The sequence below is a fragment of the Myripristis murdjan genome, chromosome 8, assembly GCF_902150065.1.
Source record: "Myripristis murdjan chromosome 8, fMyrMur1.1, whole genome shotgun sequence".
Taxonomy (NCBI): Eukaryota; Metazoa; Chordata; class Actinopteri; order Holocentriformes; family Holocentridae; genus Myripristis; species Myripristis murdjan.
In genome coordinates, this window is record NC_043987.1 from 34001301 (window position 1) to 34021029 (window position 19729).

The following is a 19729-nucleotide window of genomic DNA, read 5'->3' on the forward strand; positions in this document are numbered from 1 at the left end:
TCTTTTTTTTTTTTTTAAGGGACTTTGATCATTTCTCTAATAGTGCACATGTAAACACAGCATCCATACAGGCAATATGTTCCATCATGCATCATTCACACCTTCTGCTGTACACTGTGTGTCTGTCTGCCTTGTCAAAGTCCTGAGCTGAAGCTCCTGAAAACCAAACACAAAGCAGCTGAGGAGCAACATCAGGCCAAAATAAAAAAAAAAAAAAATCTCTAAAAATGTTTAAAAAAGCAGAAAAAAAAAAAACCCAAATTGATTCTCAGCATTTTTGTGTTGCTTTTCTTTTCTGTGTGAGCCTGTATAAAGATTTTTTTTATATTTTAATTTTATTTTAGGTTTGATGCATTTTATACGTACACATATTTTTTCATTGTCTTAGCTGTGTATTTTAATTTATTTTAAATTTATTTTAGGTTCAATTCAATTGCTATACTGCACGTTGGCCCCTGTGACACTTTAGTTGTTGGATTGGACTGGATTAGATAAAGAAGGTGTACAAATGAGTGTGAATTAATGTACAGTGTGTGTGTGTGTGTGTGTGTCACCTACAAAGTGTGTGTATAAATCTATATTCAAGTGTGCATTATGTGTCTGTTAAAGGTGCACCAAGTGAAAATGCATCAAAGTGAGACAAAAAAAAAAAAAAAAAAACATGAAATAAACTGAAAAATTAAGAAATAAAAATGATGTGGCTCTTCCACGCGTTTGTCTTTTTTTGTCACTCTAACCAACCTTCAATTTTGCGCAGTGCACCTTTAATGTCTGTATTTTATGTACTGTGTGTGTGTGTGTGTGTGTGTGTGTGTGTGTGTGTGTGTGTGTGTGTGTGTGTGTGTGTGTGTGTGTGTGTGTGTGTGTGTGTGTGTGTGTGTGTGTGTGTCATTTCCCCGCTCTCTGGCCCTGGTCTCGTGTCGCGTCGCCAGCCGGAAGCGTCTCCGGGTTTTCCGCCAGAGTCGCTCGCACTCTCTTCTTCTCTTTGAAGCGGCCGGAGTGCGACACCTTGACGTGGCGCCCCCTGCTGGCCGTCGTCTTATCCACGATCCGCTCCAGCCGGGCGTCCAGCTGCGGGTCGTGGGCGGGGTCCTCCGGCGGGACGGGCACAGCAGCGGCGGCGGCGTTGGAAACAAACTCCGCTGGGATTTCATAGAGAACCTTGGGCTGGGCTTTTTTCCTCCGCAGGAAAGTCAGCTTCCACCAGCCGGCAGACGGCTCGGCCATGATGGAGGGAGGGATGGACGGAGGGATGGAGGGAAGAATAAAATAACCTGGAAGAGAGCGGGAGAAAAAATAAAGGATGGATAAAACTGCACTGTATAACAAACCTCCACGCTCCACTGACTCCGTCTCATTTTCTGCGCTCAGAGCTTCTTCTCCCTCAAACCAGCACCATAATCTGCCGGCGGGATTAGATAATCCCACTTATTTCCCACACGAATCTACTTGTACCATAATATTCTTGAATCAAGCGGTATTTTTTCTTGATCCTCGAGGCTGATCGGCCTTATTCTGCCTTGTTTCTGCACATTTATGCTTCCAGAATAAAATAAAACCCAGGATTAGGTGAAACTGCATCGGGACCAAGAGGAGGATTATCTCATCCCACTGGCAGATTTTTAAAAACTTGTTGAAGTAGAAAGAGGATGTTAGTGCCACTGTAGGAAGAAAAGGAGGGGAGGCTAATATTCTGAGAAAAATCGGAATTTCCGGGATTAAAACTGTAAATTTACGAGAAAAAAACCCCCTCAAAATTTATAAGAAAAAATCTAGAAAATTCTGAGATTATATGCTGCAGGTGCACATCTAACAACTCTGCACCCCGGCCGCAACACCTCCTGTGTTTTTCTTCTCTGTCTGTACACCAGCAGCCACACAGCGCCACCTACAGGCCTGGGATAGGACTCGCTTTCAGAACACAGTGACTGCAAAGTAGGATTTGATTTATTTGATTAAAGTGAAGATCAGAGTTTTTTCTCGTGAATTCGTGATTTTATAATTCAGATTTTTTTGAGTTTTTTTCCTTCAAATTTTTTTCTCATACCACTTTAATCTCAGAAAATTCTCAGAAAGTTTTTTTTTTTTTTTTCTTGGAATATAACTCCCCTCCCCCAGCTCTGTATTTGTGTGTCTGTGTGTGTGTGTGTGTATATATTGTGTGTTTTGTGTGTATCTTAATGTGTGTGTTTGTGCATGTGTGTATCTGAACCCTATCCGTCCATCCAGGCCCTTGTTAATATTTCAGTGTAATTCAATATTCTCCATACGCTGCGCTGATGGCATGCACAAAGGCTCAGGCGTCTGTGTGTGTGTGTGTGTGTGTGTGTGTGTGTGTGTGTGTGTGAGTGAGGGATAATGTTTCCATTCATCTGGTCAAGCTTAAGGTTCCTGGCTGCTAATTCACGTCTCACATTTCTGTTTCACAAAATCAGAAAGAACACACTCGGCACATTTCAATCAAATTGATGGATGGATGGATAGATAGATAGATAGATAGATAGATAGATAGAAAGATAGATAAAGCAAATTATTTCATCTCATGTTAAGTCTTAAAATCCTCTTGAAACAAATTCATAAATTGTGCCAGTGGGATGAGATAATCTCAGATAATCCCAGTTGTTTGGTTGATTAGTGTTGGAAATAAATGGGATTATCTAATCCTCCCAACTAATCTTTTTTTTTTTTTTTTTTTACTTTGTTAGAAGAGAAACAAGATTTAAACACTAAACTTTTTTTTTCTCCACACACACACACACACACACACACACACACACACACACACACACACACACACACCGGTCCTGATTGTCTCAAGGCTCTGGGCAAGTTTTTATAGCAGCTGAGCAAACAGAAACTACAGCCCATTGTTTCTCTCTCTCTCTCTCTCTCTCTCTCTCTCTCTCTCTCTCTCCCTCCCTCCTGCGGCGCCCCCTACTGAAACACTGTCTCCGCTTTCTAATCTGCAGACGAAAGGCCTTTGCACACCAAGTCTGTGTATTTTGCATTCGTTTGTTTTTGTTTTTTTATCCGTCACCTGATAAAAATGGTTATGCACAGAAACTTTGCACACTGAGCCTCATGATGCGTTTTAGTGTTCGACCAAAACCGCGCAAAAAACCACTCCGACTTTGTTATAAAAATCCCAAAACGTGCATTTCAAATCCACAGGATCCACGGTGTGTGTTATTACTGTGTATGAGTGTAGGACAGCTGGAGCAGGAGGCGGACCCAAGAGGCCTGGTGGAAATCCCACAGGTGGACATTTAGTTACATGTGCAACCAGGAAATGTGCAAAACAAGAAAATGAAGAAAAAAAAAAAACATTCATTCTGGTGTTCCAGCAGCAATAGAATAAAGGCTAAATATATACAATAAAGACTATAAAGACTAAAAACTAAAGGCACAAGTCCTGGCAGCTGCCACGCCTCACCGTAGTGACAGACCCTTAAATATCTCAAACTCAGCATTAACACTATTAATACAATCTCAACTTTCCCGCTGCACTTGAACGCACCGCTGCATGAGGAACATATGACCTGCAAGAAACTAAGACAAAGGAAATTTTCTTAATGTCATGAACCTGTATGATGAAAAAAGCAATAAAATTAACAGATACAACAACATTTGTGTGTCACTGCTGTTTCAGCCTGAGAGTGAGAATGATGGAAATCTTAAATATAAAAATCAAACAGAGGTGGGATGGCGGTCGGTGTTATCAACTGGAATTCATGGTCAGCATGAATCCACTTTGTCTCAATCAGACAGCTTCAGAGTGACTGTGAGGTTTGCTTTTTCACTTTCACCGAGCCAGGCTAACAACTCCTATAGACTTCAAGTCTTTATGCTAAGCTAACAGGAAATGCTACCCACAGGAAGTGAACCGCTGGACGTCCCGAGCAGAGTGCGGATCAGGCAGCATAGTTTTGTCCAAACCCGTCCCGAGCCTGAGATTTTGCTCGTCCTCCATCTCCGGGTTACTTTTACCGCCTGGAACAGCCTCCGTGTTGCCTTCAGGGTCGTCACGTGAACTCCAGCACTGTACAGGAAGTTGCCCGGAACAGACAGTAGGTCCATCATTTTTCAATGAAATGTGAAAAACGCCGATGTGACCGAACCCGACCCGAACCCGAACCTCGTTTCTAAATGTTTGTTTGGTTTGAGCCGTCGGGACGGGACTGGGTCAGGTATCCACACTCTAGTATGGAGGTGAAAATGGTATGGCCGTTATCCAACGTCTCTGGGGAAGTTGGGAAAAGGAGATCTGGCAGTATTCACTCAAATTAGAAGCGCAGGTTCTGATTGGTTCTTGTTGTTGGACGTCACAACATCCCTCAACCTGCCGCGTCATGATCAGGATGACTCCTGGGAGTCAGCGAGGTGCCGTCCAGCCGGTGTCAGACGCAGGACCAAACCTCAACCACGTCTCCTCCAGCCTTCCCATAAACACATCACGCATCCCTCCCCCTCTTCCTCCGCCCGATTTCTCTCTCCTCCTCTCGCTCCTCTCTCTTTCTGCCTCCCTCTCTCCCTCCTGCGTGGAGTTGGGAAGAACTACAACCGAGTTCAAGCCTCCGACCTCCATCATCATCACCTCATCAGTCACGTCAGCGCCTCTTGTTGACAGCAAAGTTGTTCTAGTTCACTAAAACCAAACCAAAGCCTAAAAGCAGGTGTGAAAAAATATTTTAGTAAACTGAAATAAAACGAAACACTAGACTTCGGAAAACAAGGAAAACTCACTGAAATGACATTGTGTTCATGCAAAAATAACTAAACTAAAATAAAACTCTACAGACAGTGTGTTCAGAGTGTGTGTTATTCTGACAAACAGCGGCCAGATTAGAATAAAACCACTGACTCCCACTGACACTGACAGCAAGAACAACTCAACTCCAACTCAACATTTTCACACAACAAGAACTCAACTGGGACCAGAGGACCCAGTCTGCAGACTGAACTGAAACTAACCTGAATTGATTATTAACAAGAATAAAGATAAAGATAAAGCTATAATCTGCTCCTTCCTGGTGAAGTGAGTGTAGGAGGGGCGGTGAGCCTGGCAGCTGCAGAGACACTCACAGAAATCACTGAAAAAAAGAAGGTATGACTACAACAATACCACAGTACATAACTATTATCATTACCATAGTAACTGTCTCCCTCCCAGTCAGAAAAAAATGAAATGGCAGAACAAAGAAAAGAGTCGGTGAAACTGAATCAGTCGGCCTTTTAAACAAATAACCCAAAAGACAAGCTCTGCGGTCACTGCAGGTACAAAAGCCTGGGTGCAGCCGGTGTTCCAACAAAGAAACGAGCTGTGTGTGTGTGTGTGTGTGTGTGTGTGTGTGTGTGTCTGTGTGAGGGAGAGATCAAACATAGGAGTGTCCAAAGGTTTTCAAGCCGGCTGGACCAAACTATGGTTGCTGAACAGCAGAAATGAAATATTGCTCTAAACTACGGTTTCTTTTTTGCACCCAGAAGAGACCGAATCCATAACTGGAGATTTTAAGCAGGTGAGAGGGCAGGTGAGAGGGCAGGTGTGGGCGTCTTTGCCCAGGTGGGTTAGACGTGGTCAGAGCTGCTTGTTGTTCTTGGCTCTCAGTGGCGGCCACGCGAGGACCTCACCTGTGATTCTGCATGTTTAACATCTTTAACATCTACAAAGCAAACACACCTGAACTTCACATCCCTGCTAACTGGGTTCCATTCATTCGGCTACAATATGAAAATGACCAGAACCAAGTTTAGTTTTCCTTAAACTTTTTTTTTTTTTTTTATTCTCCGCTAAAGTTCGGCTGATCTACGATGGTTCGTAGCGTTTAAAAACAGAGACCGGTCAAAGACCCGCGGCGGCTTGATGACGGCCAGTTTAACTTTTTTATATCTTCAGAGCGGAAAGTCGCTGCAACGCGTGAACAAGACCGGTGGGTTCAACATCCCCGAAAACTCACGCAGGATTTCTCTTTTTCACGTTCTCCATGCATTTTCAAAAACAGTTTATTTAAAAAACATCGCGACATTAGACATAAAAATGACCATCCTGGGATTCTGATTTGAACAGGAGTGATTATCCAGCACCATTCACATTATGTCGTCTCGTTAATCTTCATCCAGAATGAGGATTATCCGTCTACTGTCCGTCAGTCAGTCAGTTTCCTGGATTATTCCGTGACTCAAGGACACTTAGGGAGGACGGAGGGACGATTGACTCGGGGCGTCATGGGGATCGAACCTGAGATCCTCCATCCAGGGTGTGTAAACAACTTTCCAGCTCCATCATTTTTGAATCAAAAACCTCCGAGCCACATGTTTTTAAGTTCAGTTCATTTTATTACAAAGGAAATGAGCCAGATCCTCTGATTTGTCCATAAATGGGTTGTTTCTTCGGTTTCTTCGGTTCTTCACCAGCTAGTCTCACTGCTTTGATGTCCAGAAACCGGATGCATGGACTTTGCTTGGTGGGCAATAAAGCAAATAAAGTGGAACCCAAATCTCTGTTCAGCGTTTAAATGCAACCTGAGTGAACGAGCTGAGAGCGAAGGCGCGCTTGGAGTTGAAGAATTGGTCTACAATGAACTTCGGTCCTGCGCTTCAGTTTCCCTGCAGATCGCTGATTGGAAACCGTCCCGTTCTGAGGTCAGCGGGTCTTCTGATGGAGCCCAGGCATTCGCAAAGCTGTTTACCTCCCAGCATGCACTGCTCATACTGTTACAGTAGAAACTGCATGTGAAAAAGGTTGAACCCTTACAAAACAAAAACACATTGCAGTATATTGGAAAATATCATGTGATATATTAGATAATACATTTCCATATATGGGAACTAGTCTTTATATTTCCCAATATATTGCAATATCTGAAATGCGCAATTATTTATGTATTATTCCATATATTAAAATATATGGATGCAATATATATAAATATATTACATTATATATGTTTCACCAGTATATTATTCCATGTATTGCTAAGACATTTTCAAATACATAACATAAATTTATTGTAATTCCATATATTAAATGTAATATATTGTAATATATTTCATGTAATATATTGGTAAATATATTTTATTTCCGTAAGGGAAAGCGTCCCTAAAAAATCAGATTGAGAAAGCCGTCCAAAGTTCATTTTTCACCTGGTGGGAACTAAGTACAGGAAAAGATGATTTGCATGAACAAATTTAGTCTCTTAGTTAAATATGGAAAATAAAGTCTCACCTGTGTGAAATGGATGTTGTTCTGGGAAACGTGGTCCGCACTTTTCATCCGGACTCCAGTTCCCTCCCGACTTCAGCCTTCAGGTCGGGAAAAAGACTTTTTTTATAACTTTAGCTTTTCTCTAACCCGTTACGAATCTGACTTCACTGTCAGAACGAGAAAGAAGGGTCAAACGGGTCAAACGTGTTGTAAAATAAGTGTTGGAGAAGGTTAAAGACCGTGGAGAGGACGCCGAGGACACGGTTTCGTCTTGGATCAGGACGGTCCGGATGCTCACGGTGCTGCTGACCCTGCGGCTGAAATCAGCTCATAATCCATCCTGTTCATCGGCTGCGCTCAAACTACAGCGAGGACGAGGCGACGTCACTTCTGCAACTTCTCAGAACATCAGGGTTTTTGTTTTTTTTGTTTTTTCAAGTGAAAGGCCACCACGGGCTGCAGGAAACGGGTCCATAATGCAGAATTGTGTCCAGTAATTAACTAAAGGAAGACCTGGGTGGGCCGGTGTCGATCACCTGGGGAGATTCATCCGTCCCACAGGTAAGGAGCGCGTCTCAGGTGGACAGAAATCAAAACTTAAAGGCGACTAAAGACAAGAGACAGAGTTCTTGATGATTTGTCCTCTACATCGTCTCGTCTCACCGCCTCTTCCTCCTTTATTCCTCCCTCTCCTCTCCTCCGTCTGTCCTTCCTGCTCTCCTCACCTGTCTGCCAGGTGCTGAGTTACAGGTGGTGCGTTTGGCTCCGCCCACTCTCTCTGTCACACAGACACACACACACACACCTACACTCTAAAAAAAAAAAAAACGTTTGTAGAAATTACAGTAAAAAAACATGAGATACAAATACAAAACTTTAATTCTAACTGTCATATTATGAAGAAAACACACAATTTCCCTGTGAAAATAAACATTTGGGGTAAAATTGATGGGAAAATACCATCATTTCAAAAGCATGTAATTACACTGAAATTAAATATGTTATTCTGTCAGGAAGTGTGGGCGGGACGTGGTGCAGGGAAGGATCTTTCACAAAGCCCAAACCCAATGGGATATCAGTTTAGGAGAGAAACATAATTTTACTTTGAAGGGACAGGAGGATGAGTGAGGATGTTTAAAGATTTTTGAAGGCTTTTTTTAATTATTATTTTTTTTTTAATTCACAGCCAACAAGTGCAGGATGATGTCACTGTTTAAGATCCTCTGTTTTACAGGAAGTAAAGGTCACGTGAGGTCATTTCATGGGGACTTTAAAGGCCCAATTAACCATCCAAACACTAAAACAACAGGTCATGAATAAATATGTGAACAAATTATCAAATAAAAACTTGCCTAATCTAAACTGGGCATTGTCCAACACTAAAGGCTGTGCTGTCAGCGAGGGAGCAGAGCACCAACACAAACAGCAAAATATACATGATGACATGAAAATGTTGTTTGAGCCAGAAGATAATAATATTTGGTGTTTCCTCTGTGTATGTTGGAGTTGTTATGTTTAAACTGGCTATTTTTCATGCGCTAAATGAGGGAATCTGTTTTTTGACGGTTAAAAATGTTAAAAAATGAATATTACTGGATGTCTGCACCCTCACACTGGCTGATAAAAGGGAATTTTGTGAGACACTGAAATAAAATTTGTTCATTTACATTCATGTCTCTCTCTTCCTTTACATGGTTTTTTGTTTGTTTTCCAGCTGACTGACTCTGTGTTTTGGCTCCTGTATGGCTTCAGATCTGCTGCGGCTTCAGGAAGTAGGCCAGCAGTTAATCAGTAACCAAGCTATGATCTTTAAGGATGTTCACGGAAAACACACACACACACACACACACACACACACACACCCTGTTCTCTTTTGAGGCAGAGACTCCTGTCTTGTTAAGAATTAGACAATTGCAGAGTTGTTGAAATTTATTTAATTTTTTTATTCATTTATTTAATTTTTATAAATATCTGTGACAATTCATAAAGTAGTTAGGTAAAGGATTTGGGTTAGAGACAGTCTCATATACGTAAAAATATTGTAGTAAATTGTTTTTATTATTTACGAGCACTTAACCTTCATCTAGAAATCAATAATCCTTTTTACATGTTTACTTATTTGTGAATAGTTAACATACATTTATGAACATAGTTATAATGAATTTACACACCTACTGCACCCTAGTAACAAACAAGACCCATGCAACAACCAAGTACACCCCAGTCACAATGAAGTACACCCTAGTAACCACTGAGTATGACCTTAGCAATCACCTAGTACACCCTATCAAACCACCTAGTAGACCCCCCACAACCAGCTCAGAACACCTTAACAACCACGTGCACTCTTGCAACCATCAGCAAACAGCCTCGCTACCACTTAGTACACCTATGCACCCTAACAATCATCAAGTAGCACCCTAGCAACCATTTAGAACCGCCTAGCAACCACCTATAGAAACAGCAACACCCTAGAAACAACCAAGCATAGCAAATCAACCACTTAGAAACACTTTGCGACCATCTAGTAAAGCTTTGCAACCACCTAGTACACTTCAGTATGAACTAGGAACCACCCATTAACAGCCTAGCAACCACTGAGCACCACCTAGCAACCACATATAGAAACACACTGGAAACAGCCACATGCAGCCGAGCGACCACTTAGAAACACTCAGCAACCACCTAGTTAACCTTAGAAACCACTGAGTACACTACAGTATGATCCAGGAGTCACCCATTAACACCCTAGCAACCACTGAGGACCACCTAGCAACAACTGCTTCACCAGAACAACTACTACAGGTGTTATGACTGTTTTTACATAAATGAATACTATTACTACAAGTGGTGGTACACATGGTATTACACCTACTAATGCAAATAGTACTACTAACACTGGTACCATACTGCTGCTGCTAGTACTACTTGTCCAAATACTACTATACTTTCATACTACAGCTACTGATATGACCTGGTAGGAGGTTTTAAACACTGGGACCCTTTTTTTTTTTATTATTGCTACACAACATTTGGCTAACAAATGCATTTATAAATATTTGAAACACTGGAGCCGTTTAAACCCATTGAAATGAATGTGTGTCTTTTCAAATGGAAACACACAGACACATTTGAGCCTTTTCTAGTTATCACGTTCCTTTAAAAGATAAAAAAAAGTCAAATTTGTGAGGAAAACTAAGAGACCCGAGGCTCTCCTTGTAGGTTCCATGGTGTAGTGGTGATCACGTCTGCTTTACACGCAGAAGGTCCTGGGTTCGAAACCCAGTGGAACCAAAGCTCTGACCCAGCTGGACGGTGTGTCCCGTCACCGTAACAACACAGGTTTGATACCAACATCACACCTCTGATGTTCAGCTGCAGGAGTGACTAACTTTCAATCTTGTTCTGCAGCCAATATTTTTTTCCAGATACAGACAAATTTTTGAGACAAAAATGGAAAGAATACTTTCTCTTATACTTATCTTTCTTATACTCTTATACCTATAAAGGAACCACGTGAGTGATAAATTTGTGAGTTTTCTCTTGTAAAATTTAACACTTATATCTCAAAAATTCAGTTTGTTTCCTTGAATGCCTCTCCCCTGACTGCAATCACATGTCTTCTCTCTTTCTTTACAGTTTTTTTTTTTCAGCTGACTGACTCTGTGTTTTAGCTCCTGTGTGGCTTCAGATCTGCTGCGGCTTCAGGAAGTAGGCCAGCAGTTAATCAGTAACCAAGCTATGATCTTTAAGGATGTTCATGGAAAACACACACACACACACACACACACACACACACACACACACACACACACATACACACCTTGTTTTCTTTTGAGGTTCCTGTCTTGTTAAAAATTGGACAGTTACATAGTTTTTAAAATTTATTTAATTTTTTTTATTCGTTTATTTAATTTGTATAAATATCTGTGACTATTTAGAAAGTAGTTCGGTAACATAACTTACATACACTATATTACCAAAAGTATTCACTCACCTGCCTTTACTCATACTATGAACTGAAGTGCCATCCCATTCCTAACTCATAGAGTTCAATATGATGTCGGTCCACCTTTTGCAGCTATTACAGCTTCAACTCTTCTGGGAAGACTGTCCACAAGGTTGAGGAGAGTGTTTATAGGAATTTTTGACCATTCTTCCAAAAGCGCATTGGTGAGGTCACACACTGATGTTGGTCGAGAAGGCCTGGCTCTCAGTCTCCGCTCTAATTCATCCCAAAGGTGTTCTATCGGGTTCAGGTCAGGACTCTGTGCAGGCCAGTCAAGTTCATCCACACCAGACTCTGTCATCCATGTCTTTATGGACCTTGCTTTGTGCACTGGTGCACAGTCATGTTGGAAGAGGAAGGGGCCCGCTCCAAACTGTTCCCACAAGGTTGGGAGCATGGAATTGTCCAAAATGTTTTGGTATCCTGAAGCATTCAAAGTTCCTTTCACTGGAACTAAGGGGCCAAGCCCAGCTCCTGAAAAACAACCCCACACCATAATTCCTCCTCCACCAAATTTCACAGTCGGCACAATGCAGTCTGAAATGTATCGTTCTCCTGGCAACCTCCAAACCCAGACTCGTCCATCAGATTGCCAGATGGAAAAGCGTGATTCATCACTCCAGAGAACGCGTCTCCACTGCTCTAGAGGCCAGTGGCGGCGTGCTTTACACCATTGCATCCGACACTTTGCATTGCACTTGGTGATGTGTGGCTTGGCTGCAGCTGCTCGGCCATGGAAACCCATTCCATGAAGCTCTCTGCGTACTGTACTTGGGCTAATCTGAAGGTCACATGAAGTTTGTAGCTCTGTAGCAATTGACTGTGCAGAAAGTCGGCGACCTCTTTGCACTATGCGCTTCAGCATCCGCTGACCCCTCTCCGTCACTTTACGTGGCCTACCACTTCGTGGCTGAGTTGCTGTTGTTCCCAAACACTTCCATTTTGTTATAATAGAGCTGACAGTTGACTGTGGAATATTTAGGAGCGAGGAAATTTCACGACTGGATTTGTTGCACAGGTAGCATCCTATGACAGTTCCACGCTGGAATTCACTGAGCTCCTGAGAGCGGCCCATTCTTTCACAAATGTCTTGTTTCACAGTCTGCATGCCTGAGTGCTTGATTTTATACACCTGTGGCCAGGCCAAGTGATTAGGACACCTGATTCTGATCATTTGAATGGGTGAGCGAATACTTTTGGTAATATAGTGTATGTACAAATATTGTAGTAAATTTACAAGCACTTAAGATTAATATAGAAATCATTAATCCTTTTTGTGTGTTGACTTATTTGTGAATAGTTAACATACATTTATGAACATATTTATAATGAATTTACACACCTAGTGCACCCTAGTAAGTAACAAACAAGAGCCTAGCAACAACCAAGTACACCCTAGCAACAATGAAGTATACCCTCGCAACCAACCCCAAACACCCTAACAACAACCAAGTACACCCTAGCAACAATGAAGTATACCCTCGCAACCAACCCCAAACACCCTAACAACAACCAAGTGCACCCCAGCAACAATGAAGAACACCCTAGTAACCACTGAATAAGACCTTAGCAACCACCTAGTACACCCTACCAAACCACCGAGTACACCCCCCACAACCAGCTCAGAACACCTTGTGCACCCAATCATCAAGTAGCACCCTAGCAACCATTTAGAACCGCCCAGCAACCACCTACAGAAACAGCAACACCCTAGCAACAACCAGTTATCACGTTCCTTTCAAAGATAAAAAAAAGTCAAATTTATGAGGAAAATTAAGAGACCCGAGGCTCTCCTTGTAGGTTCCATGGTGTAGTGGTGATCACGTCTGCTTTACACGCAGAAGGTCCTGGGTTCGAAACCCAGTGGAACCAAAGCTCTGACCCAGCAGGACGGTGTGTCCTGTCACCGCAACAACACAGGTTTGATACCAACATCACACCTCTGATGTTCAGCTGCAGGAGTTTTTACACAACAGAAGGTTTTCTAACTTTCAGTCTGGTTCAGAAGGTTCTTATATGGATTATTAACACAAAATGCAGGAGCAGTCTAAAAAAAAAAAAAAAACATAAAATAACAATAACATTTAAAAAAAAAAAAAGAAAAAAGAAAAAATAATTTAACTCTATTGTATACACCCTTTTTTGTTTGTTTTTTTTTTTTTTTTAAATTCAGAGGATATTCACTCTCACCCCAACACACACACACACACACACACACACACACACACAATGATGGACTAAAAATGAGAGAAAAGAGGTGGTGTAATAATGACAATAATATACATACATATATCATATATGATTTTAATTATTTGTGATATAATTTATCATATTATAGTTTGGAGTTTATTGCATTATATAATTTATATTTTAAAAATTCTACCATAAAATTTGGTCTCCTCGGAGCTCCTCGTTAGTATATTGGCTGGGAGAAGAGCTCTGTGCAGCTCTGAACGTGATTTTATGCCACTTTACTTATTTATTATGTTTTTACACTTGTATGTCTATTTCCTGCTGTATGTTTATTATTATTATTATTATTATTATTATTATTATTATTTACTTTTTTTTTTTTTTAGTTGCTTACCGGGGACCTCAGCACTTATTTTCGTACCTTTTCATGTCTCGATATGACAAATAAAAAATCCTTGAATCCCATTACTGGTCAGTGGCTCTAACGGCGCCCTCTGGTGGTGAATATTCTGAACTGCATCTATAATTGAATCATCAGTGTGTCAGTCCTCTGTGTGAACACACTGGGACTCTGATGTGATAATTAAAGGTGAAATCCGTAGAATTCCTCCTCCTCCTCCTCCTCCTCCTCTCCCTCCTCCTCCTCCTCTTGAAGATCAGCAGCTCAAAACCTCATGAACACTTTGAGACAAACTTTTCTCCAGACTGCCACCCCCTCCTCCTTCTTCTTTCTATCCCTCCTCCTCCTCCTCCTTCTTCTTTGTCTTCCTCCTCCTCCTCCTCCTCCTTCTTCTCTTCCTCCTCCTCCTCCTTCTTTCTATCCCTCCTCCTCCTCTTCCTCCTTCTTCTTCCTCCACTTTTCTTCTTTGTTCTTCACCTCCTCCTTCTCCTCCTTCTCCTCCTCCTCCTTCCTCTTCTTCTTCTTCTTTGTCTTCCTCCTCCTCCTCCTCCTCCTCCTTCTTCTTCTTCTTCTTCTTCTTCTTCTTCTTCTTCTTCTTCTTCTTCTTCTTCTTCTTCTTCTTCTCCCTCCTCCTCCTCCTCCCTCTTCTTCTTCCACTTTTCTTCTTTCTTCTTCGCCTCCTCCTCCTCCTCCTTCTTTGCCTCCTCTTCTCCTTAATCCTCTTCTTCTTCTTTTACTTCCTCCTCCTCTCCTCCTCATCAACTCCTTCATTTTCTCCTCCTTCTGCTCCGCCTTCTCCTTTTTCTTTTTCTCCTCCTCCTCTACCTCTTCTTCCTTTTGCAGTTTTTAGCAGTATAATTATATAATGTATGATAATATATTATACATGATACTACATAACACTGTATAACTATATTGTCCCTCCATAAGAAGAACAGGCTCGTGAGACGTTCTACTTTTCCTGCAGAACATTTCAGCAGGAAATCTCGTGTTTTTTACTTCACTTTACAACACACACACATACACACACACACACACACACACACACACACACTGCCGTCTCTTCTTGATGTGCTGGGAATCACATCTCCCCAAAACATTTGAAAATGTGTGCGAGAATTAGTGATAAGCACACACACAGCTGCTTCTGCACATGATGTTCTTTTTATTCAAAACATTGATGTTGTTTGATCAAAATGTCAACGAGAATTTAAAAAAAATATAATGTGCAAAAGAAGGAGCTGTGTGTGGAGATATCACTAATTTTTCACACATCCTTACACTGTATTTTGTTTTTGTCCCCTCATGTCTTGATGACTTTCAAAGTCACTCGGTGTGCACAGGACAAAAGTTAATTATTTCTTTATTTATTGTTTACTATACTTATTTCTCTTCGTTATTAGTTGGTTCTTTTCTTTTATGTTGTGTTTTGTTATTGTTAAGTCCTTTTCTCTTTGTCCTTTTCTATAAATGTAAAGGGATTAACTGGTGTTTATTTATTATAAATTATGTATGTATTTATTTATTTATTTATTTATTATTACAATTACTATTGTTTTTATTATTGTTGTTGTTGTTACTGGTGGTATTAGTGATAGTAGTGGTTGCATTATTATTATTATTATTATTATTATTATTATGCTAGTGATAGTAGTAATTCTCAAGAAGCAGGATAAGTTTATCAATTACATTTGTGCAAATATATATTATATATGCATCAACTAACTTTCACTGTCTGTTGTTATTCTTGTTGTTTTTGCTTTGTTGTTGTTCAAAATAAACTTTTCAAGTCAAATCAAAATCAAACTTTACAGAGACTTTACATGCATATATAACATCTCATCATCTGTTTTCACCTTGCACAGTGTCCTGGTGTCTGTATGAGTGTAAGCTCTGCCTCCCTCCTTTCGGCCTCACCTTGTGGTTGTGTGACTGCTGACCGGACAGAGGATGGCTCCATCTGGTGGTGAAACATATCACTGCAGGGATGATATGTCCCAGACTCGGTCAGAGGTGTGTGAAGCGTCTCCGTCCCCCGTCCGTCTCCTGCAGGCCCGAGCTCCAGTCCACCTCCGGCTTTCTGTCTTTACCTGAGAATTAAGTTGGATTTTCTACTTTGTCCTGCAGTTTTTTTCTTTTTCCTGGAGTTTCTAGTGATTTTAGAGATGAAGCTGTGATGCATTCTGCAAAAACATTCTGTATCTTCAACACAAAACAAAAAACACACACAAACACAAAACCTCAATAAAAGTCTGCCTGTTCTTCTCTCACCTCACCTGCATCTCTTATTCAGCTTTAATGTCACCAGGAAGACCGTGTTACCTGCTCTCCTCCCTGAAACACATTTTCTCCATTTTTCCGCCTCTTTCTTCCATCCTTCCTTGATCTCTCTGTCCTCTTTCTCTTCCTCCTCTTCAGTCCCTTTTTACTTTCCTCTCTTCCTTCCTTCTTTCCCTTCATCCTTCCTCTCCTCTCTGTCATATTTCTCCATTAGTCAGATTTTTTAAACACCTCTTGTATCTCCTATTAAAGAAAGTTCTGCATCGTTTACCACGACCGGCTATCAGTCACTGTCACACACACACACACACACACACACACACACACACACACACACACTGCCAAGATAGATGTATGAACTAACAGATTTAAACAAACACATATTTGCAACTCCCTACACACACATGCATTGTCACAAATGCATGCGCATGCACACACACGCACACACACACACACACACCCACATACACACACATGCCAGTGCTTAACTAGATTAGAACTCCTCCCACAGCTACCTGCACGCACACACCATCTCTTTCTCTCCGTCTTACACACACACACACACACACACACACACACACACACACACACACGCGGTGCAGAGGGGACCAGCGGTGTGAGGATCCATTTGTCACCGTGGTAACGCCTCGCTGTATCCGAGGGGGTGGGGGCAGGGAGGGTGGAAAGAGGAGCGGGAGGAGAAAGGAGAAGACAAGAAGAAAGGATGGAGGGATGAAAGAAAGAGAGAGAGAAACAGTGAGGAGGGACGGAGGGACGGAGGGGGGGTTAAGGACGGGGGGGTTAAGGACGGAGGTGAGGAAACAGGGAAGGAGGGATGGAGGAGGGGTGGGAGGAGGAGAGAGAAGGTGTCATTACTCCTCTTTAGCTCCCATTATGAAGATTAAAGTGAAGACTGCCTGTGTGTGTTAACCCTTTCCTCCCCCCTCCCCCTCCCCCTCCCCCTCCCCCTCACCTCTCCCCCCTCCCACCTGCAGACACCTGAGACCCTGCAGGTCCAACACGCCGAACTGGGAAACCCCGAAAATCAGACAGAGATATAAACCCGAGGCTCGGCTGAATCAGCGGTTCCTCTCCTCCACCTGGTGCCAAACGTGACCCAGGTGTCTTTTCTAGTCTCCGAGCGGCTCAGGTGTCATGTCCCCCGTGCAGCGCCCCCTTGTGGAGACAGCAGAGTGTCTCCTGTCCCTCTGAGCTCCAGAACCCCAACAAACAGCAGGTCTGAGGTCAGTGCTGCAGGTCTCTCTGCTGTCTGAAGCCTTCCTTCTTACCTGGAGAATCCCCCATTAGAACAGCAGCCCACCGAGGTGGGACCAGTGATGGGAGGAACGGCGTTACAAAGAAACAGCGTTACTAACAGCGTTACTTTTATCAGTAACGAGTAATCAAAGAAATGATTGTTTCCCCCGTTACAACGCCGTTACCGTTACTGACAATAAAATGTGCCGTTACTAGCCGTTACTTACCACTAATCATTATTATTATTTTATTATCCTATTCAAAAAATGTGCGTCTTGTGGCGCACTGCAAAAACTCAAAATCTTACCAAGAATATTTGTCTTATTTCTAGTCAAAATATCTCATTACACTTAAAGTAAGACATGATCACCTCAGAAGTAACTTGTTTTTACACAATTGTCTCTTGTTTCAAGTGAAAATTTGCTTGTTTAATTGGCAAAATTTGTTTCTTGTTTCTAGCTAATTTTCACTTATTTCAAGTGAATTTTCACTTTTTCCACTGGCAAATTTTGCCAATGAAACAAGCAAATTTTCACTTGTTTCAAGTGAATTTCAAGTGAAAATTGTCTAAAAACACTTTACTTCTGAGGTGATCATGTCTTATTTTAAGTGTAATGAGATATTTTGACTAGAAATAAGACATTTTGGACTTGAAATAAGACAAATAATCTTGGTAAGATTTTGCGTTTTTGCAGTGAGGAAAAGCGGTGTGTCAATTTTCAAACCGGTCGGACTTTGCAGTTTTTCGTAATTTATCAACATGCATGAATGAGCACAAATTACAAGAAGCACATGTGTTCCCTGACGGCAGAGCGGATAGTATCTCTGCCTGCTGTATAGAAGAGCGGGGGTTCAATTCCCCACCTGGACAAGCTGGCATCACTACTTAAACTGTAATGAATTACTTTTTCAAAGTAACGTGCCCAACACTGACAATGATAGATGAAATTTGACAGCAATGTCCACACTGCAACAGCAATGCAGAAATATGTGCATTAATAAGAGGATTCAAGAAAAGAGAAAAAGTAATCATAAAAATGACTTTCTCCACTAATTGATTTACTCTTCTGCAGCAGTAATTGTGTAGTAATCAAAATTACTTTTTTTTACTGAAGTAATTAGTAATTGTAACTTATTAGTTTTGTGAGTAATGAGTCCCAACACTGGGTGTGACACACCTGGCTGTTAAAGGGGACGGGAGACGGAGGCCTCTGATTGGTTCACTGCATGTTACGCCCAAAACACAGCCAGGATTCATGAGGAGACTCAGGACGAGCCTTTAGAGCCAGGAGCCTGGAGGAACCAGCCTTTAGAGCCAGGAGCCTGGAGCAGACAGCCTTTAGTCCAGAGTTCAGACAGCAGCAGGGACCTGGAGCCTGGAGGAGCTCAGAGCGATAAAATAAAGCCCTAAATGGTTCTCATGTCTCAGTGCAGCTTTAAAAAGGCGCCAGTTGTCAGAATAAGATGCTTACATTTCACATTCCTGCAAACCAGTAAATACGTTGAAATATTAACATTTCTGAAGCCAAAAACACACTTCAAATCAATGTTTAGACCAACAGCCGACGTGGTTGAGCCTGCCTCGACGTCACATGACCGTTCACCGTCATGCGTGCGTGAACGCTGGCTAACGTTAGCGTGTTAGCCAGCTCATGACTGCTCACCGTTGTCATAGCAACTGGAAGTACAACACAACTTTGATATTAGGGACGGGACATCCTGAAGTCCCAGTACGACATCATGTGACACGATACGCTTTTACAAAAACTGCTATCACATCGTTATTTTCCCCCCCAGGCGTCTGTGTGGCATAAAAACAGAAAATCCAGACGAGTTGATTTGTTTTTTCGGACGCGCTCCTCCGGCTTTTGGGATCTGATCTCAGCCTTGAACTTTCTGATGGAAAACTGCTTCGCTATCAGAGCATCCCTGCTACACTCCAGATCACACGCAGGGGAGAGTGGGGTAAGTAGTGCCAATTTTTATTTAAAGTGCCTTTAAAGCAAGGGGATTACAGTAATGCCTCCAACTAAAATATGCACATATAGTTTAGGATGTTGTGCATCCCTGGGAACAATCACTTTGGATCTTATATAAACTGTTTGAGAAATATAGCTTTCGAAAAAAAAGTGGTTTTGTGGCACAACTTGCCCCCGGTGCGGGGTAAATTGTGCCATTAGAGAGAATACACTGGGGTAAATTGTGCCATTGATAATTGAAGTAAAACAGATCATTTTAATCTCACAAATGATAATGCTATATAAAAGCAAAACAAATTCAATACAAAATTATTTATTTAACATTTATTTATTATTTTAACAAGATCACAGGCCACTTTTCTATAACAAGGCCGAGCGCCACATGAACACATACCCAGAACAAAATAAAACTT

General features: G+C 41.7%; 1 protein-coding gene and 2 non-coding genes across 3 annotated transcripts; 2 read left to right on the top strand and 1 right to left on the bottom strand.

The window, feature by feature from the left end:
• Nucleotides 1–888: 888 nt before the first annotated feature.
• Nucleotides 889–1227, bottom strand: LOC115363718 (proline-rich protein 15-like protein A). The gene has a single exon (XM_030057987.1). It carries the CDS (start codon nt 1225–1227, stop codon nt 889–891), a length of 339 nt encoding a protein of 112 aa, XP_029913847.1.
• A 9192-nt stretch (nt 1228–10419) lies between these two features.
• trnav-uac (transfer RNA valine (anticodon UAC)) lies at nt 10420–10492 on the top strand. The gene has a single exon. It is a non-coding gene; the product is annotated as a tRNA-Val (tRNA).
• Nucleotides 10493–13006: 2514 nt separating this feature from the next.
• On the top strand, nt 13007–13079 carry trnav-uac (transfer RNA valine (anticodon UAC)). Its single transcript has one exon. It is a non-coding gene; the product is annotated as a tRNA-Val (tRNA).
• Nucleotides 13080–19729: the final 6650 nt, after the last annotated feature.